This window comes from Mixophyes fleayi, chromosome 7 (genome assembly GCF_038048845.1).
Source record: "Mixophyes fleayi isolate aMixFle1 chromosome 7, aMixFle1.hap1, whole genome shotgun sequence".
Classification (NCBI taxonomy): domain Eukaryota; kingdom Metazoa; phylum Chordata; class Amphibia; order Anura; family Limnodynastidae; genus Mixophyes; species Mixophyes fleayi.
Window position 1 is genome coordinate 92,614,862 of NC_134408.1, and position 23,330 is coordinate 92,638,191.

Below are 23,330 nucleotides of genomic sequence, written 5' to 3' on the forward strand. Positions count from 1 at the left end.
ATGGTCTTGCAGATTTATATTGCTTAAACAAGCTCCTTTCATCCTTTGGTGGTGACTTTAAGTCCTGGGCGAACAACCTAACTAAAGCATAGCTGCTTCTTGGCAGTTTATTTTGCACTGGGGTAAATATAAAATCAGGCAGACTTACGTACAAGTGGGAAGTCATACTCTTATTCATGTTAGTGCACATTCCATGCAGACAGTCGTGCCCACGCGGGTCTACTTATGCCAGTCAGGACGCTGATGCACACAGTGGTCACTTTTGAACATCTCTTTCCGCCTTAATTTGAGGTATCCACATCAGTGATGTCTGTGTTTTTCATATGTTCAAAGTAAATCCTTTTCTCCAAGCCAAATGGAGACACAGACTAGTCCTCCATGAAATCTCTTATGTTGTTTGAATTTATACATTATTTTTAATTACAGAACACAGTTCTGCTTTTATTTTGCTGATGTCTGTGTCTCTCATTAAGTGGTATAATGCTAGTCATAAAAATAAAGTGACCTAGTGGTATTCATAAAAACCACCTAACCTTATCTTTTGTAAATTTCTCACGTATAGCACATGACGGACATTTGCAATCATTTTTAGCTTGTTTTAACTACCAATAACCACTGCCTCCTATACCATTGGTGTGTGTTGCATTGTGCTTTGTATACTAATTTCACACATTGTTCTAACCAGGCAGTGGAATGAGGAGACACTGGGTGAAGCCTGTAGATTGATCTTGGATGAGATTTCCCTTCCCTCATCTGCTCCTGGTGGAAAGGTGGAATACAGGAAAACATTGACTGTCAGTTTTCTCTTTAAATTCTACCTGGAGGTCTTACATACTCTGAAATCAGAGGCAAGTTCTGTTGACTGTAACTATAAAGCATATATTTTATAGCTTGCAGTTGGGGCAGCTAGGGGTATTAATGTTGTTCAGGAGTGTACCTAGTATCACAAATTCTTATAGCTACCTAGCTAGTGCATTCCATTATTTTGGGTGAATTTAACATGCATTACCTATGAGACTTTCTTCTTGTTTACATATGTTGATACAGTAGATAGATTCAGTATTAGTTACATATACATAAGTAAACATTTATGTTTTATACATATTTTCCTGTCTATTATTGTACATTTATGTACAGTATAGTGTGAATGCTTTCCGCTATCCTGAGGAGATATCACAAAATGGCATTAGAAAGAGTGCAAAACCAACAAGTACACAGAAATATCAGGTCAGTATAATTGCAGGTAATGTAAGGAAACTCCTTATATTCATACAAGTGAACAATTGGTTTATGTGACTGAAAATTGGATATGCCAAGATATTTACAGGGGTAAGAAAACTATGGTCACATTGCAACATTTTTTGGGTTGCCACTGAGGGGATGGTATTACAGAAGAATATACTTTGTCAAAGCATCACATAAACAGTTCATTCCCAACCCTTGCACAATCTATTTGGGTACTTACAACCCGCTGCTGTAACTTCTCTGATCACATAATGATAAATGTTGCAATGTGTTTGCTAACCCTTTAATATTCCCACTTAAAGCATACTTTACAATTTTTTCTTGCTGAATTAGCTTTACACATATGCATGAGTACAATATTTGTTTTCATACCACAATGGGCTTTATTCTTCAAAAATGAGTAATAAAAGTGTAAAGACTTTCGAATAAGATTCTATGGGGTCTATTTATGACCAGCTGCAAATTGCTTACGTTAATTATCATTTCTTATTGCAATGATAATAAATGAATTATAGTGGCAATTTATTTAAATTGATTAGCTGGCACAGTGGCTCTGATAGGAGCCTGACCCAGTGAAAAATCTATAGTGAAGTGATCGCAATCGCAAAGACTTTACTAACAGGTTCTTATGGCTTGAATGAATTTGCGAAGGGGGAAGCACAAAGATTGCCTTGGAGGGATCCGAAGATCCCTATCCTGCGATGATCTCCCCATAGAATATAACGGCTAACGTCATCTTGAAATATTGGGTAAAGGTCAGAATTTCAGAGCTTAATAAATAGGCCAAAATCGTAGTCTCCATAGACACCTATAAGGACTGCATATGCATTTGAAGAGGCTGGGACAGCATCAGATAACTCCAATAGATTAGAAAGACAGACTTGGGAAATGATAGACTGTCTGGGGATATACTTTGCTCTGTCTTCAGCTATATATAATTTAGAATATCTGGAAAACACCCAGTATGTACATAAAGGATGTGGTCCGATAGAAGAGTAGAAACTGCTAATAATATACTGTATATCTATAAATTAATTTGCTCTATTATGGAGAGATCGGCAGTCTTCCTAAATCCTGTTGCTTGTCGGATTATTTTGATAGGCCCACTGCTGAATAAAGTGGAAGAAGCACAGCCACTGTACGTGCCAGAGCAGATGTTCAATAATAACAACTTAGGTGTCGTGTACATCCATCAGGGAAATGTGGTTGTTCAATAGCAAAAGATATTCGACTTTCAGCAGTCTTCTACTGTCTCCCAGTATGGGTTAATCCCTCATAAAAACTTGTATATATAAACCTCAGGTACATTAAATATAAACCAATAGGCCATAAGAGTACAGTATACTAAAAGCATCAATTTGATTGAAAACAGATTTTAAAAAAAAACATACATTAAATGAAAAGACAATCAGTGTATCTAAAATTTTGGTAATGGACCACTCCTGGTTATCTTTAATGGCAATGAGGATAACATCTAAGTACAATTTAACAGATGACAGGATAGAGGCAATATGACCTTATACCAGTGATAGGCAACCTGATACACTTCAGGAGCCGCATGGGTGGCCCTCTAACCTTTCAAAAGGGTCGCACATTACCTTTAATCTCAGTAATAAGGTAAAACAGCCATTTTAAACAAGTGTTTAAAAGCTATTACAGACAAATCTGACAATACAACAGGAAGGAGCTGGGGGCTGCAGGTGAAGGCTCGAAGGGCCACCTGTTGCCCACAACTGCCATATATATTGCCAATGTAGTTTTTAAGTGGTTTTGATTTTCATATAAAATAATTCCACAGCATAAGGCTGAAATGGCGTGGTTGATATAGTGTATTCCACAAAATGGTGGCTGTGGAACAGGCAACCTGTTCATCTGATGGATGGTGCGCTTGTGATTGAAGGTCGCGCATGTGTGTTACTTCTGAGTCAAAGCAATTGGGGGAAAGGGCTCCATGTGCTTACATTCAATATATCACCAGAAATGTGCAAAGGCATATAAACTAAACAGGACATATCAATAGTGGAGAAACCGGAATATCATAAGAAAAGGGCTATTTAGTGTTAGTCATTCAAGCCCTTCGGATGGAATGTCTGGAGCTTGTATATCCAGAACATCCACCGCTTGGCTAATCACTTTGGGAGGTCCCTACCCCATTGTCCTAAATAGACCAGTTCAACAGCTTCACGTGTCTGTTTTTCATTTACAAACACAGAGATTCGAAAGAGAATTAGCAGAAAACATTTCTTTTATTATGGAATTTAACTGTCATGAAAAGCATATAAAACACATTGAACAACACTGGAATGTCTTGCAAAGTGATCCATATCTCAGGACTGGTATTCAGGAGAGATCCCATTTGATCTTTGAAAGCACTATAACATTAACTTTAAAATATGTACTAGCTTCTAGTGGCCTTAAAAATAATACAGGATTAGAATTAGACAGGAAGTGGTTAGGTTCCAATAGACCTAATAATTTTTTCTAATGTGGTCGCTGCAGTGTATATAAATATGTGAATCGTAATGGAGTCAATTACTGTGAAAATTAGTTTAACTATAGTATCAGGAGCTTCTTGAATTGCACCAGCACTTCATTTATATATTTGTTATAATGTTATTACTAACTAACTTGAAATATATTGGGAAAACAATGAGACAATTTAAAATAATAATGCAAAAGCATATCAGGAATATTCAACATTCAGTTACCACCCACTCAGGGGCTGTAATGGGACGTATGCTAGCTTGACTATACACACTTTATTATATATGTCTATTGCCAGCTCTCTTTGTTGTATATTACCAATGTGATAAATTCATAGTTAGCATTCTTAATGATGCATGTTGAATGATCTATCTTTAATTGTATGTATTGGTTTAAATTAATTTGTAGAGTAGTGTTGACCATTTATTTAGGAACCTAGATTACATTTTGAAGATGCCTCTCATACTGTAATCTGAGACATTCAAATGTGGCTATTCAGTATTCCCTTTTAGAGCCCATTTCTTTTTTCTGCATTGAGGAGTTCCATAAAATATAATTTTTACTTTTACCTTATTCATTAGTCACTTATTTACCTAGCTTACACTATAATTTAAATGGTGCATGAAAATCCTGAGTACTAGAGGCCATTTAGCCAAAGTAGTACCTTGCACGTGCAGCCTTCAGTCAAAGCGCACCAATCATTAGGTGAACCGGGCTGGGTTGCCTGAAAACTTTAATATACTCTCATTAGAGTAAGCAACTATCTGGCCACCATTTTGTGGGATACACTATATGAATCAGCGCTATGCTTGGGAATTATTTTTTGAGTTACTCTGACTTCAATCTAGCATTCTTAAAAAAGATTTATATTGAAGAAATAAGGCTTCATGTATTATATATTCTGAAAATATTATATGAAACATGTAGGGTAGGAGCATTGCTAGATCTTTCTTGTTTACTCTTTGGTATAAAGTCATCTTACCTCTCTCCTCTCATCTCCTAAGTGGTTGCTACATTGGCGAGGAGGGTTCACATAGGATCACCTTTACCATATTAACTTAAAAGCTGATATCATTTAACGCCTCTAATGAAGCTTGTTTTCACATTACACATCACACCAGGATTGCTGAATCAGATCTTCAATTTTATTGTCTGGATGGTAAGGACAGCAGTTTAGCATATAACAACACGTGTAATCATTCAAATCGACCCTGATGCTGTCTAGACATGCATCTTTTGTCTAGTCACCAGCCAACTAACTTGCCTCGTTCACTCCGCCCACGACAAACAGCCTTTTGTTTTCCTCCCAAGTACTAATTAAGTAAGAAAGTAAAAAACTAATTACATGCTTGCGGTGCACCTGTGTGTCTGTGTGTCTGTGTGCTGTATGAAAGCATTAGTTTCGAATTTAACCCTGTCTGCAGCAAGTACCAGCAGACTCTTTGGGATTTCACCTATCCCTATGCAGGAGAGGTGCGGCAAATAACACTCTTGTTATGCATGATATACATTTTTTAATGTTGATAATTAAATTGATGTTCTTAATATATGGCACTATTATGGCCTATTAGTCCATTCCTTGTGCACCTGAGGTTTATATCTACAACTTTCCATAAGGGATTAACCCCTATTCCATATCTGACATGGGGGAAGACTGGTGACAGTCCTTTATCTTTTGGAAGTGTTCTTGAATGACCATATTTCTGTAATGGATGTACAATCCACCTAAAACTGGAGAAGATTATTAACATCTAGCATCTTGATAGGCTATTATCAAGCGACAGATTGGTGTACCAGGGCTTTGGCAATACTTCATTAACTTTATTTACCGTTGCTTGCCTCCATTATCCTTCTTTGGTAGGCACACCTTATGGGTAGATAGATGGGAAGGAGAAGGAGAAAAAGTGACTCCCTCTTCCCCAAGGTCCCCAAGACTACTAGAACCACCTAGAGTTCTCATGTCATCAGTGACTGGGACTGGAGACCTTCAGAGATGCCCCCAAACTGCAGTCTGATACAGTAGTATTTTTGAAAGAGAAAAGGAGAAAGAATGCTGAATAAATATTGGTGCACGCAAAAAGTCCCAAGATTATACCACCGTTATAATCTTGAGACTTTTTGAGTGCACCAATATTAATTCAGCGTTCTTTCCCCATTTCTCTTTCAAAATGACATTGTAATTTACGCTGATGGCCGCACTTCATGCTGATTTAATGATATAATCTGATGCTTTGGCTTAGAAATATAAAATACTGGGATAGCTAAGTATCGTAGATTGTACGCTCCTTCGAACAGGGCCTCCTCTCCTTCTGTTCTCCACCACCTTAACTCTGCTCTCCAGCTCCATGTCTCTTCTGTGACATCCTCCTGCCCTTCTGCCCCCCTCTCTACCCCGCTGGGGGCTCTCACCTCTCATCTAGCTGTACATTGAGCTTCTGAGTTACTGTGCTTTTTGTTAACTGTACCGTGCTGTCTCACCCTGTATCGTGCTGCTGTCTGTCCCTGTACGGCGCTACGGATACCTAGTGGCGCCCTATAAATAAAAATTAATAATAATAATAATAATAATATATATATATATATATATATATATATATATATATATATATATATATATATATATATATATATAGTCTATATAAGCTTTTCACTAGTGTGACATAATTTTTTCTTTAACTGTAGTATTTTTGTAAGTGCTACCCATAAGGTTTTCTACTACAAAAAAATATATATTTTCAGTTAATTTAAACCACACTTCATTTCATTGCCATACATTTTAATTTACATTACAAAAAATATTTTAAAATGGTAGAAATTTTTATTGAATATGGAATCCTGCTAGAGTAACTTTTACTCCAGTTTTTGTGTAAGTCATAATTATAGAATAACTTGATGTAACTTACTTATATAATTCCCAGGATGTTACTGCCCATCAGCCCATTGAGGATACTGTTGGACGGCCCATCATGCATCATTCAGCCATGATGCAAGTGTCTGGTGAAGCGGTGTACTGTGATGACATGCCAGTCATTGACGGGGAGCTCTTTATGGCTCTTGTGACTAGCTCTAAAGCTCATGCAAAGATCATGTCAGTATATTCTAATTTTTACCTGATTGTCAGTATATTCTAATTTTTACCTGATCATGTAATTCTGGTTTTCCATTCCTGCAATTATTTTAACTATAGGGTTGTGCATACAGATGGATCTGAAGCACTAGTTCTCAAAATGGAGGGTGGCAAACCTAAGGGGGCACAAACCAGTAAATAGAGGGGCATGGAGGAGCACTCACATAACCTGCAATGTGGCTGCAGTATCACCATCTTCCACATCATTAATGTGCAGGTACTTTCTTCATAAGAGATTGTGCAAGAGGGGGGCAGAGGGAGAGAGGAGCAAGGGGTGAGGGAGAAAGAGAGGAGCAATGGGGTGAGAGAGAAAGATAGAGGTGCTCTGGTAGAGGTGGAGGGATGGTCAAGGAAAGAGTAAAGCTGTTGGGAAAAGGGCAAAATAAAGATGGTTAGAGGGAGTGAGTGAAAGTAGAGAACAAGGAACAGGTTTAATAAAAAGAGGTATGAGTAGGGACACTTGGAGAAAATCAGGAGACTTGTGAAACGCAAAGTGTTGAGGACCTTGGGTATAGGGAGAAAGAGAGTCAAGCATAAGCAAATGCATAGAGAGGAGCGAGCAAGGAGAGTGAAGGGAGTCAGGTCTAGAGAGAAAAGCAAAGGGAAGAGAGCAAGAGTAGCAGATAGTAGACAGAAAAGTGAAGAAAAGAGATGGTCAGGAGAAGAATGTACTATCTGTCCTTACTCAGAGTGCCTGGATTGGCCGTGTCCATTTGACCTAAAGTGCCAATGGCTGAGGCTTATGCACCAATAAGAGTTTGGTCTGAGTCCCGTCCCACTTAATTTGTAGGTATCTAGACAGCAATCACATCTAGTCACTGCCACCCAATAGGGTAAGGATATTTTTTTATAACTGTCTATTTTGTCTGGGTGTCAGGATTGGTGTAGTGGGGGAAGTAGCATTTATGAAAAACATAGTACATAAGATTTTAAATTTGTATAGGCATACAAGTAATATTATTTTCTTCATAAGTATCTGTATTAATTATGTAAAAGAGAGGTGGAATTTAGCGAAAAAGACTAAAATGTGGAATAATAATAAAAATAGAATATTATGCATGTATGACAGAGAAACCTAAAATCAGAATACAGGCTAAATGGGAATATATTGTCAACAACAACAGAGGACAGTGACATTGGAGTTCTAGTTTCAGATGATATGAAGCTAAGCAAGCAGTGTAATCAGCAGTAGAAAATGCCAAGAGCATATTTGGTGGTATAGGACGAAGAACTAGTAGCAGGAAATGGGAGGTTTATAAAAGAAAGATTATAAAGTCACTCGTAAACCTTAGACTGGGTACACACTACACTGTTTTCAGTCAATTATTGGTCCAATCAGACAATAAACGACTGATTGGCCCGATATCACAGTAGTGTGTACCTTGGAACTAGAGATGCTCACTGACCCCCGTGTTTTGGTTTTGGATCTGGATTACCTTCGGGTTTTGGTTATGGTTTTGCCAAAACCACCCTTGCGTGTTCTGTATTTGTTTTAGAAAAATTGCTAAAATATGCTAAAATCACATAATTTTGCTGTTTTTTTGATCCTACATTATTATTAACCTCACTAACACTAATTTCACGTAATTTGCATTCAGTTTTGACCACCTCACGGGTCAAATTATTATTTTCATACACTTTTGGACCAATACTGCAGCGACCTGGCTGGATGGTAAGCCACAGAGCAATTACTCAAACACATGGCAGTTCCTACCATATCTAGGACACATTGGCACACAACAGTGGCAGAAAAGAAAAGTGGGGCAAGATGGAATTGTCCTTGGATCATGAAACCAGTTATGGCTCATTTGATCGCTCCACCTGTTTCTTGGATAAGTGAGGTAATTCTACAGCTAATACATGGCAACGATCGCACCACCTGTTTCTTGGATAAGTGAGGTAATTCTACAGCTAATACATGGCAACAAGCGCTGACTCCCCCGGGATGCGTGCTTTTATCAGACACACACCAATCCAGGATGCCAGACAATGCACCAAAAAGAGCCATTGAAATTCCCAGCAAAAAGACAGTTCATTAGTGAGCTTCGAATCAGCACCAATTCCCACAAAATTATAATCTAGCTCGGTATCTTTCATGTAAAGTGAAGATTACAAACACAACAAAACATGTGTGGGAGAATGTGGCCTCTACGAGGCTGACTAACGGACACAAATACATTGCATGGATGGCTATCCAGGGATGTCTGCCTCTCAGGATATTCATGCACTCCCGGAACCTGTGCCGATATGTCCACTGCCCCTTCTGCATCACCAGAAGGGAAACAGCACAGCATATTTTTTGGGACTTCCCCACTGCACAGGCACTGTTGTCTTGGAACATGAACATGAACAAGGACAGTGTGCCCAGAACTTGCCTTTCATTCCATTTGGTATTTTATGGATTATTGCCTGGGACCCACATCATTGGGGCAATCCAGGAGGCCTGGAGCCTAATGAACTGCTTTAAGGACGTTATTTGGCTTGCCAGGAATCGCCTCATCTTGAAAAGGGAGAAGATGACCATCCAGGACTGTCGCAGGCTGATCCACAGCCTACTAAGAGACTATAACACCATTGACAGTACTGAGGTAGAGGAAGATGATCAATGACTGTTAGCAATGGAGCACTCATCTTTGGGTGAATATTAGACCCTACACTTTGTGGTGCAAATTCAGAAAAAAAGAGTGCAATGTCTGGTATATTAGGATTTCAGCAATGAGAAATTCTGCTCTTCTATAAGGGTGTATATCAGACCCTACACTTTGTAGTGCAAATTCAGAAAAATACAGTGCAATGACTGCTATATTAGGATTTCAGCACTCAGAAATTTAGAACTTTTCAAGCTCCTCACTCTGACTTACAAGGCCCTCGCCAACTCCACTGCTCCCTACATCTCTAACCTTATCTCTATTCACACTCCCTCCCGCTCACTGCGATCGTCCAACGATCGTCGCCTCTCTTCCCCTCTGATTACCTCCTCTCACGCACGTATCCAAGACTTCTCCCGCGCCGCTCCCCTCCATTGGAACAAGCTCCCCCGCTCCATCAGAACTTCCCCTAATCTGTCCTCTTTCAAACGAACATTAAAAACCCACCTTTTCCTTAAAGCCTTCCAGTCTCATGCCTAAACTCCCATCGGTCGGCTACCTCTCTTTCTTGTCCCTTCTTCCCTTCTCCCCCTTCCTCGACTCCGTCTCCGTTTCTCCCGTCTCTCCGTCTCATCCATGTGTCTGTCTGTCTTCCCCTCCCTTTAGATTGTTCGCTCCTTTGAGCAGGGCTCTCCTACCTTCTGTTTCCATCACTTTTAACTGCGCTCTCCAGCTACTCAGCTCACCTCCTCTCAGTCCCTCTGCCCTCTGTCTCCTCTCGCTTCTCTCCGCTCCCCTCAGTGACTCTCAACCTGTCATCCGTGCCCACCCTCTTGGGCCATAGTTACCTGCCTATACTCACTTTTCCCCTCGTTCCCTCTCTTTCATGCTGTGCCTGAGCCCCCAGAGTTATAGTGCTTACTGTTACTTGTACTGTGCTGTTTCACCTTGTACTGTGCCATTGTTTGTCCTTGTACGGCGCTACGGATACTTTGTGGCGCCCTATAAATAAAAATTAATAATAATAATAATAACTTTTATAAGGGTGTGTATCAGACACTACACTTTGTAGTACAAATTCAGAAAAATACAGTGCAATGACTGCTATATTAGGATTTCAGCACTCAGAAATTCAGAAATTTTATAAGGGTGTATATCAGACACTACACTTTGTAGTGCAAATTCAGAAAAATACAGTGCAATGACTGCTATATTAGGATTTCAGCACTCCTACTTCTATTTGATCACTTTGCCTGCTCAATACTCTGACTTAACCCTTCTCTGTCCCTCTATCAAATGGCGGTAGATCGCCGTGGAGACTGGTATTTATTAAATCAAAAACTCTCGAGATCCGACAACGTCACAATGACGTTTTGCCTCGTTTTGGAATCCGAATAGGCGCGAGAGTACTGAGCCGACTCGGCACGGTACTCGGAACCCCAAAGTTCGGGTGGGTTCAGTTTTCAGGAAACCGAGCCCGCCCATCTCTACTTGGAACAATGAACGTTCATCTTTCCAAAGCACAGATCATCGTTTGAGATGATTGGTCGTACTGTTTAAAAAATGTCTTTCAGTTATAAACAATGTCTGTCCAATTCTGTAGTGTGTATGCACTCTGCAGAAATTGAATGAAAATCTAGTTATTTACCTGACGTTTGACAGCTAGTGTCCTAGGTCCGGAGGCTGTCCATGCTTTGTGAGGTGCAGGTAGGGTTAATGCTGCCCTGTGTGCTGGTCCCGTGCTGTGTGGGTAGCAGCACTTTTCAGAGGGGGGTCAAAGCTTGACTTTACTGCAGCACAATGGTTCAGCCCGTCAGCAGAGAATGAGTGGGGAGAGACATGTGCAGGGAAACTTCTCACTGAAATATTGCCTGTCAGCCTTGAAGGAGAGGTGTTACAAGAAAGGTGCACTAAAGTTAAAACGAGTAATTCCCCTGCCCGGATAACGTGAATGCATGAGCTTCCCTCCCCTGTACCTCTCCTCCTCTTCTCTCTCACGTCTGCAACCTGTTTTGCAACCTGTCATTCAAGACAGGAATTGCTGTCATCATTCAGACAATTGTTATGATTGAGGAAGAACAGACATCTGGAGGTAATCATGTACAGTGTGTACACATAAATCGGCAGGCTGATTGGGATTTTTTTTTCATGTCGTCTAGAAAATCGCTCTTCGTTTATTTTTGCTGTAGTGTGTACCTAGCTTTACCTTTAGTAATCTGTATAATTTTAGAGACTCTCCAAAAAGACATTCATAAAATTAGAAAAAATTCAGATAATGGCTACTGAAGTGGTGCTTGGGATGCATAAAATAAAATATCAGGTAAGAAGTTTGGTATGTAAAACATTGCTGATTTTTGGATGTGAGCATAAATCTGCAATGTTTTAGTTACTATAATACATGGAAGTGTCTGCAGCTGTACATTGTGCCAGGCTTCTACAGGACTTTGGATTGAATTGAACCCCCTCCTAAGAGATGAGAAGGAACAGAGGTGATATATGATAGAAACATTAAATTATATCAAAGAAATTAATAGAGTTCAGGAAGGAAGCATTTTTTAAAATGAAAGGATTTCAGAAAGGGTGATAGATCCATGGGATAGTCTTCCAGTAGTCATGGAAGTGATTCTTGCTTAGATCTGAAATATTAAAAAATATGATGCATTTAAAAAAAAAAAAAAAACTATAAAAAGCACATACATAAAGAGCACGTTAGTTGAGCCTTTAAGTTCTTTTCTGTCTTCAAAATCAGTGTTTCTATCTAATAAAAACAATGGTGTTTCTCGTAGCTCTAGAAATTTTATTATCTGACAAAGGGTATTCAGTCTAAAAGAGTTCTGTGAATCCCACTCTTTCACACAGAAATATGCTGAGCTGAAATGATGGCAGGATATAAAAGTGGAAGTTATTGTTATAATTCAGCATTTTTTTGTTCATCTTTACTCTCCAGTTTCTTTCAGTGAGAGTTTTGAATGAGCGTTATTTCTCCTGACATTTGTTGGTTATTTAGCTTTATTCCCATTGTAGCTGACCTATCTTTCACGATTTTCTCTTTCTAGACAGCAAATTGTACATGTACCCTGCACCATTTCTAAAAGGACACATGATTGGCTTAACAGATCTATAATTGGTCATTTTGGTCAAGCATATCTTCACTCACTGCTTCCTGTTTTTATCGGAAGACTGCAGAGAAACTCTTTCAAACTTTCCCAGCTACATTTGGTGTCATGCATACCTGTGCAATATATTTTAGGTGAGGTTTAACTATCAGGCCACATAGCAGAGACACAGGAAGGTTTTTACGTAAGTAATGTTAAATGCCATATGTGGGTTTGACAGTGTTGTTGGCCAGGGTGCATTCAGTGTGGCACATGTTTTCTTAACAGCCATTTCATACATTTATCATGATTTAGTTACCACATGATGGGTACATAAAAAATGTACTCCATGGTCAAAATATTAGACTGCAGAAAGGATCATAACATCGCCAATGAAATTTGGGCGAAGGCACGGTTATGCCTCTCCAGCATCTTCCCCTTGAGCAGAGTGGAGGCCTCTTCTCCACAGGTCTGACGCATGGGCAGCTGGATGGGGCCTCGGGGTAGCGACCCAACTGTAACGGAGTAGCTGGATCTTGATAGTAATCTAGATTGACACTGGCTTACCAGAGGTGCGGAGTGCAACAAACTCCCCAGTGTTCACCAAGAACCGCCACAAGGCCAGTAGCCCGCAGGTCGCGGTCCTCTGGTCTGCCTCAAGATGTAGTATCAGCACAAGGGTGAGTAGGTAGGAAATGTAGTCGGACAGCCAGGACTGGTACACAATCGGGCAAATGCAGTATAGAATCAGCGGGCAGTCTCAGCATGAGGGATTTCCAGGTTAGGTACACAGACAGGCGGCAGAGGTACAAGAGACATGAGACAGAAGCCACGGCAAACAAGCCAGCTCAGGAGCACAAGATAACAATGGAGGAGAGTCAGCAAGCTGAAGAATCAGAATGGTCACACAAGCAGAACTGGTATAGAGGAATCAGGACCAGAACAGAGGAGTCACAGAGATCCACTAGCAATCAGGAGCCAGGAAGCATACAAGTAGCTCTGACACTCACCGAGTGTCAGAGTGAAGATTAAATAACCAGGTAAGTTTGATTTCTCCGCCCATTTATTATGACTGGGCATTTAACTTTTGGTTTAATTTGTTTAATTTGTTTTAATTTTGTTTTACTTTGTGCTCATGGCAAATGACTGTTGGACGGTCAATTGTTTTGTGAAAGACGTAGCGGTCTTACGACTTCCCCTTTTGGAAATGACCGACTAACAGCAGCAACAGCAGCAGTGGCAGTAGTAGGCGTACCGCTGCAGGATTCCTCGGATGAATCCCTTATTGAAGAGGACTCAGTCTGGCTGGTGACTTTGGCTGCAGGACTGAATCTGATGCAGATCGTGGAGGAAGTTGACGAGGAGGATGTTGCTGGTGTGTATCCAACAGGACCAAGGGATTTAGGTGTCCCTGTACTGATGACGGTCCTAGCCCCAGTTCCTGAACTAACCACTGAACTATGAAGGTTATTCAGGTGACGTATAAGGGAGGATGTCCCTAGGTGGGCAAGATCCTTACCCCTGCTTATTTGAGCTTTACATAAGCTACATATGGCCATACATTGGTTGGCCGGATTTGGATAAAAATAACTCCAGACCGAAGAGGTGCATTTTTTAGTCTTCTGACCAGGCATGACAATGGGCTTTTTAATCCCATGGACATCAGCTGTTTCCTTCCCTGGTGCCTTATTTACAATTACCACATCAGCATCCTCATCATCAAGTTCCTCCACAGCGCCAGCTACATCAATAGCCTCCTCCCGAGCCACCTCTTCCCGTACAGTGATGGGAAGGTTAGGCTTGACAACCACCAACACCCTTGGACTCGCCTTGCGGATTTGTGATAATTTCTCTTTAGAAGGCAGAGTTGTTTGCTGTTTTGTTGCTGACAGCATAACTCTCTTCAATTTTTTGTAGGGGGGGGAGGAGGAGGGCTAAGATCCTTGGGTGAAGCTGATCCACTAGTCATGAACACGGGCCAGGGCCTAAGCCGTTCCTTGCCACTCCGTGTCGTAAATGGCATATTGGCAACTTTACGTTTCTCCTCAGATGATTTTAAGTTTCTCTTTTTGCTACTTTTACTGAACTTGGGCTTTTTGGATTTTACATGCCCTGTACTAGGAGATTGGGCATCGGGCTTGCCAGACGACGTTGATGGCATTTCATTGTCTATGTCATGACTAGTGGCAGCAGCTTCAGCATTATGAGGAAGTGGGTCTTGATCTTTCCCTACTTTATCCTCCAAATTTTAGTTCTGCATTATATGTAGCACAAGAGAGTGTACCCCTAAGCCACACACACTCGGCAAAGCCTTTAAAAATTATATGCGGCACAGGAGAGTACCACTGGACTGGAGTTATACAGCAGTACCACTGGACTTATACTGCAGAATCAGTGAAATTTGTAATATGGCAGTAACAACAATAGATTTATACTGCTGAATCAGTGAACTTTGTAATATTGCAGTACCACTAGACTTATACTGCAGAATCAGTGAAATTTGTAATATGGCAGTAACAATGGACTTATACTGCAAAATCAGTGAACTTTGTAATATTGCAGTACCAATGGACTTATACTGCAGAATGAGTGAACTTTATAATATTGCAGTACCAATGGACTTATACTGCAGAATGAGTGAACTTTGTAATATAGCAGTACCAATGGACTTATACTGCAAAATCAGTGAACTTTGTAATATAGCAGTACCACTAGACTTATACTGCTGAATCAGTGAACTTTGTAATATAGCAGTACCAATGGACTTATACTGCAGGATTGTTTTGGGATATTTTTTATTTTTTTTTATAATTACTTTTTTTGTAATTTTTTTTATAACTATTTTTGAAATTTTGTATAATTTGGGAATAATGGGGAAATAACAATGCGCTTAGAAGGACAGAGCACATGACACAGCACCACTGGACTGAACAGGACACAGCACAGGACCCAGCAGCACCACTGAACTCAGAAGGACAGAGCACAGGACACAGCACCACTGGACTGAACAGGACACAGCACAGGACCCAGCAGCACCACTGAACTCAGAAGGACAGACCACAGGACACAGCACCACTGGACTGAACAGGACACAGCACAGGACCCAGCAGCACCACTGAACTCAGAAGGATAGAGCACAGGACACAGCACCACTGGACTGAACAGGACACAGAGCACAGCACAGAACAGAACTGAACAGCACGAGATATAGAAGGACAGAGGACCACCTAACACACCCTCCCTCTACCCTGATCAATGCCCGAGTGAAGATGGCGGCGACTAGCGGGGAATTTATAGGATCCGAGTATCGCGAGATCCGACAGCGGGATTATGACTCAGAGCCTCGCTTTCAGTTTTGCAATTGGCGGGAATACCCGGATCTGTCTCGGATCCGCAACGTTCGGGTGGGCTCGGATTTCAGAAATCCGAGTGCGCTCATCTCTAAAAAAAATAAGTCAAAAAATAAGTCAATTTGTACCCCTTGTATTGTAACATGGTTTGTCTAAGTGCAAAGTTTCTCCTTTTCTTTGCTTTGCTCCTAACTCAATATCGGGTCTATAAAGTGTAATTTATCAAGCTGCAAAATTGCAAGCCTACAGTGCAAATTGCCATTCTGTGATTTTTGCAGGAGATGTAGGGATTAGTGATTCAGGACGGTGCCGCATTCAGGTTATGTAAAAGATTACTACCGTTGATGGAAGCAGCTGCGCAGATGAGGGCTTTTCTTGCTGATGCCTAGGTGCAGGATTAAAGCATGATTTTATTTACCCGGATGAAAAACAAGATTTTGTATGACAGGACAAAATATTTTGTCAGAGATCATGCGTTTGGTTCTTCACCACATTAGTGGATTAGTGCACAGCCTCTTTCCTAACAAAAACTACCTGATATTTTTCATGTCTTCAGAGATCCTAATACTTTCAAAAGGAAGCCAGACATATTTTATGCAAAAAAAACACATGTAGAGGCTTTATAAACGACAACATTTTAATTTTCAGATATTAATCATGAAGTTAAATAATAATTGTTCAGTGTTAATCTGGCTTTTCATTGCAGCTCTGTTATAAAATATAACATTACCTCGCTACTCTATTACCAATACCTTAAACTCCCCCCTAGTATCCTGAGATTAAGTTGCTGTTACATCACTGTCACTGCCCTTGTGTATTAATCAACTAATAAACACAGTGCTCTCTGCAAAAAGAAAGTCTGCCTAGCTGTCAGTCATGGTATGCTTGTCTAGTTTGAGAACCTCCCTCCTAACATTGCAACCTACTTCAAAGAATGCATGAAAGAGAGTGTGGTGGACATATTTAGTACAAACACTCCAGTTATTTAAGGTAAATTATTTGAACTGCACCTGAAAAAGTATTTACTCACTTTAATAATGAAGGAAAAGCCTAACTGCATATAATAACAATCTATACCATATATTAACCAACAAGTATCACCAATGAGTCCTCCAGCTGTTCTAGCTTATTTTGTACTCTGTGATCATTATAGATCTTTGGATCTGACAGAAGCACTGAGCATGCCAGGAGTTTGCGATGTTATTACAGCAAAAGATATTCCTGGAACAAATGAATTTTCTTACTTTGATTGTCCAGACCAGTTAATAGCAGATGAAAAGGTATGTAATTTATTTAAAATTATTTTTACACATATCAGTATATAAATTATATTGTCATCATTTCTTGAAAAATACCTGTCCACCCCTATTAATAACATTGATACAAGTGTGAGGTGGGGTGGGGAATGTCCGAGCGCCCAAAACGCAGCAGGAGAAAAGGGTCCCTGTTCTCGTGTACCCGGCACTCGTTTTTATTGTAAGGGAAAGGGGAAAATATGGGAGTGGCAGCTCAACAAGGTGAGTGCACCACTGGAACAGCCCTCGCCGGGCTATACTCATGATGGCGACTCCCTCTATCCCTACGACTTTAGGGGTTCTCAAACGCTGGGGTCTTCCAATGACCTTGTCTGATGACCAATGCCTGAAAACAATGAAGACCAAGACACACAGAACAATCCCTTCCCCAACACCCCAGGTACTCACCAAATCCTGAGGGACCACTATGGGACACACCGTACTTTCCTTCTCCTCGAATGGAATCCTCTCACTCACACGTCCTCGGCCGTCCCGGTCCACTGAAACTCTGTCACTCCACAGGCCTCCGCCCGCGGCAAACTTGAAGATGGAGACGCCCGGTGGCGTATATAGCTGCCCACGCGCCGTCACCAGTGCCACGAGTCTTGAATGGCTTACCGATGCACCAACAGTTTGAACGGCTAGAGGTGAGCCAGGATTGGCTCACCTATCCAGCCGTCAATTGGCCAGCAGGGGGAGGTGAGCCCTGATTGGCTCACTTGCCCTCTGCTGCCGGGACGTGTCGGGGAAGAATGGCAGTACTCACTGCTGGAACGCAAGCCCGATGAGTCGTCTAAAGTATCTTCTTTCTTCGCCCTCTTCATGGGCACCTCATCCATGGGCATATCTCCACACAAGGACCCATATTTAGTGACCAGGTGGATTGTCTTATGATATAATGTTGAATTGTGAAACTGAGCAAAAACTTTGGGGAGTCAGTGGGGGGATTTATTTATTCTGAGCTTTACGCCATTCAGGGAAAATTTAGAAGTAAATGGACAAGTGAATTTATGTTCAAACAAGGAACAATAAAAGAAGGACACTACAAGTGTTACTTTTAAAGGCTGTCCCCATCAGGAAATTTAAAGTGTTGCCATACCATAAAAATATAAATATTGCCCCATTGGTGATGAAACAGTAAACCACTGTAATATAATAAAACAAAATAAAAATCCCTTTAATATAATCATTAATTAAATTTGGTCCACTCATTTATTCATAAAATATTTTGTCCCTTGTAAGAAAATTAATAATCAATAATCAATTTTATATTAACATTGACCAGATAGCTTAAACAACATGCTTTTATTTCTGTTAAATCTCGGGTGAGTTTTAGTTTCTGTTGAAACTTGGAAAGTTTGTGTTTAAAATCCAGTGAGTTTGACTACAACATGGGAGAGATAGGTGTTTTAAAATTGACACAAATCTCCAGTGATTGAATTATGGAAAGTCAAAATCGCAGGTTAATACATATGGAGATTTTGCACTTAAATTCGCCGGTTATCTTGCAGCGATTTTTAATCGCTGAAAAAATTGCAGCTTGATACATTTACCCCCAGGTCTCGTAGTTGTTAGAAGAGCCTCATATTGTCAGTTTATTAAATTCTGATAATGAACACAAGAACTTTCATTTTATTGTTGTAATGCCTTATTTTGTAATATTGCTTGATTTCTTGTGATTGAGGAGTGAGTATGCCTCCACGAATACCAGGGATTTTCATTCAGTATATTAAGAGCCCATCAAACATTATATCATATTACATAAATATCATACATCCTTTATTTAATACCTGGCATAATTACATGGTAGCAGTATTGGTGCGTTGTATTGTGAAAAATGAAACCTTATATCAAAAGGATTTCCTCAATGGTAGTATGTTTACTGGGGTTATTCTTACCAAGAAGATATTCAAGATATGGTGACTAAAGTGCTTGCATGCATCACTTGGCAAACTAATAAGTTATTACAGGATAGAATAGTATAGGGAAATAATACCCATTATACTGGTAAGTTATTGGGAGAAAGTACCTTTTGTACAGACTAAACCCCCATGTGCTATTTTCCTTCTATGATAACATACTTATTAATATTTCTCTAGTGGGATTTCCTTCATAATGGAACATCTGTAAGATAATATTTATGTTCCCTATCTAATCATGAAGTTTGTTTCGCAAGTTTGAAATCTATACTACAAGTGTAATAAAGTACTTTCCATTCATATAATGGCACAGAGTGGTCTTCTGATCTTATGTGAATGAATGCTACAAGATCTATTCCCTGTATACATATCCAGGTGTGGGAGCATGGGCATAGTAGGAGAGTCTTTTTAATTGATCCATAATAGTCATTCACTTTCCGAATCTCCTTAGACTGGCTCACTATGCCCTTATTATTTCGCTTCCCTCACATATATGCCTCCTTTATATCTAATGCCCCATGCTAATCTGCTACAAAGCACAATTGTTATTACTGCATGGCCTGTTCACATAGACGCAGCTGCTCGCCACTTGCTGGCTCGTGATTTCTGGGTCTGTGACATAACATGTCTTCTACTAAGCTGCCAGTTTGAGAGCTATCCTGGCTATATACCAGGGTTGTCCCACAAGTTTTGGTTGTGGCAAGTGGGCAGCACTGTTAATGGAAAAAAAAATCCTGCAAAAAAAAGAAAAGAAAATACTTACCTTGAGGTCACGCGGTTACCTTGTCTCCTCCTCCGTGCGGTGCTCGCAGTGAATGTCGGGCGTTATGTCATCACGCCCAACATCCATTGCGGAGCGCAGCACAGAGGAGTCACCCGCGCGAGAAGAACAATTAGCAGCACAGAATTGGAGAAAAGAAGAGAAGAGGACAGGAGAACAAGCGAATTAAAAGGTAAGTTAAGGGAGATTTTTTTTATTATTTCAAGGGATACTGACCAGTGAATAAAAGTCACCTGGTCCTGGAGCATCATGGACCTTATCTCCCTGCTGCATACTTCTACTTGTAATACTAATGGGGCATTATATATTATTCTCTTTGGCCCATTATAAGTTGCTATCCCTTAACTAACATAGTGGTGTAATTAGCAAAACAGGCCACAATTCGGGGTCACAGTGATGTATATGTCAGGTACCGCAAGCCTGGTCAGGGCACCCTGATATACAATGCCTGCCTTAAATTCACTTTATTGATATTGCATCGAAACAATACAAAAAGTGATTATAGTATAATAACTAGAGAGGATTTTTTGAACAGGGCGTTTGAAAGGTATATATATATATATATATATATCACTTTTTTTCTTATACATATATATATGTTAACTATGTTTTCTATGGTTTTTTGGATGATCAGCTATCATTATTGTTAGTATATCTTATGTGCGGCCCAAACCAACTCGTCGTCTTCCAATGTGGCCCAGGGAAGCTAAAAGGTTGGACACCCCTGCTATAGACTATATTAGCCACACATCTATTCCCGTCTGATTGGATGTACACCACATGCATAGATTTTATTAGTAGAGCCTGATTAAAACTAAATGGGACTCTAAACAGTAAAGCTTGTTTGGTGTTCCTATTGCCAACAATCTTATTAGGGCTCTTCACATAGTTAAACTCCTATTGTGCTTACACACAAATATACCGGCACTTTACCCTCAGCAATTAAATGGCCCATTGCAGAAATCCAATTGCCAGCAAATTTGCAAAGATCACCCTCCCTGCACAGTACTCAAATGCATAGGGGCCCTTAATTGCACAGATTCCCCTCATTGCTCAGTGTCCCTTTATTTCCAGAAATTTGCACAGACAGCCAACCTATTGAACACAGCCCCCACTTGCACTCCTCCACAAATGCTGAGACCCCCTACATTGTACAAAATCACATTTGTACAGACCATGAACTGGACAAAACCCCTAATTATCTGCGCTGTACAGATCCCCTCATTACAGAAACAGGTCCACCACTATTATACTTATTTCTGGAAAAGCGACCCTGCAGACAGCCCAGTGGTGCAATTGTACTACCTTCCCAAAATGTCTATGCGATGTGTACTCTGGAAATTCTGGGCAGAAAGTCCTGCAGGATGGGCACCTCTGGCAGAGATACAGTAATTCTTCCCAGATCTCCAGACAGTTTACAGAACTGAAGGTTCTGCAAAGTCACCACCTCTGGTGTGACATGAAACTTAGTATCTTAATACAGGGGATATGAATTTTCCAGAAATAATGGGACAGACTGCATTGGCTGTATGGTGTATATCAAAGAAGGTGACAGCACAGGCACTTTTCACAAGGTAGGGTTTGGCATCTCTGGCCCTATTGAATCTGGAGAACCCCTATAGATGTGTTCTGTTTGTGGAAGCAATGTATTTATGTATGCTTCTTCCCTCTAGGTTATCAGGCACATTTCTTGTTTGTTTACAGTTTCTTTAAATGAGCACAAAGCAGTCAATGAAAATTCACCAAGAAAGTTAGTTAGTCAAGATACCACCAAAGCTGTATTGTGCAGAGAGCTACACTGTAAAATTATTGTTCAATTCTCTTTTTATTTGTAAAGGTCCTGTGTGTTGGTTATATAGTCTGTGCTGTGGTGGCTGATAAACCAGAGCGTGCACACCAAGCTGCTAGAAAAGTGAAAATCCTCTATGAAGACATAGAACCAGTAATTCTCACTATTGAGGTAAGAAATCCTTAATTAACTTTAACCATACTTGCCCACTCTCCCGTAATGTCTGGTAAACTTCTGAAATAGTCTGTGATTTCCCAGACTTCTAGGGGGTCTGGCTATATCCCTGAATATAGCCAGACCCCCTGGGAGTAGGTCCCGGAGTAGTACTATGAAAACTCGCAAATGTCAATAACGGTATTTGCGAATTTTCATAGTACTACTTCTGGATTTGCATCAACAGACTCTGGCTCTGCCCTCATCTCTATACAGCGACAACTGCATAGCAAACATGAACCTGGATGTATGTGTATCTTAACCTACTGTAGGCACTTTGGATACTGCATTGGCCAGCACCTCCACTACAGGCATCGCCTCCGGCAGACTCTGCCTCATTTCCACTGTGGCTGTGATATCTGAGACTTTTAAGACAGGATATATGTTGGACACCATAGACTGTCATCAACGTTTTGCTGTAAATCTCAGCTTTCCTTACATACAGGACTATCAGTACACTCTGATATACAGAACTACCATTGATTTATTTACCACACTTCTCAGTGGGTAAAAAGTATATTCTACTTATTTTATTGATAATTTGTATTGTATCAGTGCACTGATTATGTTGTAATATGATTTGGTTCAATATATGACCATTCACTATTATCATATGCTTGATTCCTTACATCCATTATATTCACCATCAGTACGTGTCCTGGCGCCAAGGGAATTGTTTGTTTTTGTAACTACTTCAATGCCGCATGGCAACTGTTCAATGCTACTGCAGATCAGCAGTGAACAGAGTTTACCTCCCAACTTTGTATTCCACAGGACAAAGCTGTCCATGGGCAGGATGGTGGAACTGTCCCACCTAAATTGGAACTGTTGGGAGGTACGTTATTGGCCTGATTATTCAGTGGGCCTTATTTATTCTGCAAAATGTTTACAAGTCGAGAATGATTTGCAAATTTATTCCCTAAAGGCGAGTCTCTGAAATCACTGAATTGGCTGAATTGATTTGCCTGACTCTACACGTGATTAGACAAAATGTATTGTTACGTACATAACGCTGCACACTTAATTTTTCATAATTTTGGGGTTCTTTAATTACAGGATGCAATAAAACACAATTCCTTCTTTGAACCAGAATTGAAACTTGACCATGGTAATGTTGACGAGGCTTTCAAAACTGCAGATCAGATACTTGAAGGTATGACTTAATAGGCCATTATTAAGCTTTGTCACAAATTTGTCTTTTCTCTATAGCAATCTGTCACAGAATCATTACATATTTAAACAGTAGCAATATAATATATTGTAATTATATAGTGTATAATATTAAATAGTCTGTAATAAATTGTAATATTTCTGTATTAGTATGAAGCAATCTGTCTACCTCTAATAGTGATAATTATTATTAATGTGTGCCCTAGCTGCAGAATATCACTTACAGTAAAGTGGGTAGTTCAGTATTGATTGGATAAGAGGATTTAAAAGATAG

At 40.1% G+C, this 23,330-nt stretch overlaps 1 protein-coding gene across 1 annotated transcript in view; it reads left to right on the plus strand.

Annotated features, from left to right (window-relative positions):
• LOC142097881 (aldehyde oxidase 1-like) overlaps nt 1–23,330 on the plus strand; it is a 104,694-nt gene that overhangs the window by 24,357 nt on the left and 57,007 nt on the right. The window contains 6 exon segments of the mRNA XM_075180108.1: nt 686–923; nt 1,195–1,227; nt 6,648–6,817; nt 17,043–17,169; nt 21,722–21,844; nt 22,943–23,039. Coding sequence (XP_075036209.1) covers nt 686–923; nt 1,195–1,227; nt 6,648–6,817; nt 17,043–17,169; nt 21,722–21,844; nt 22,943–23,039 — 788 coding nt within the window.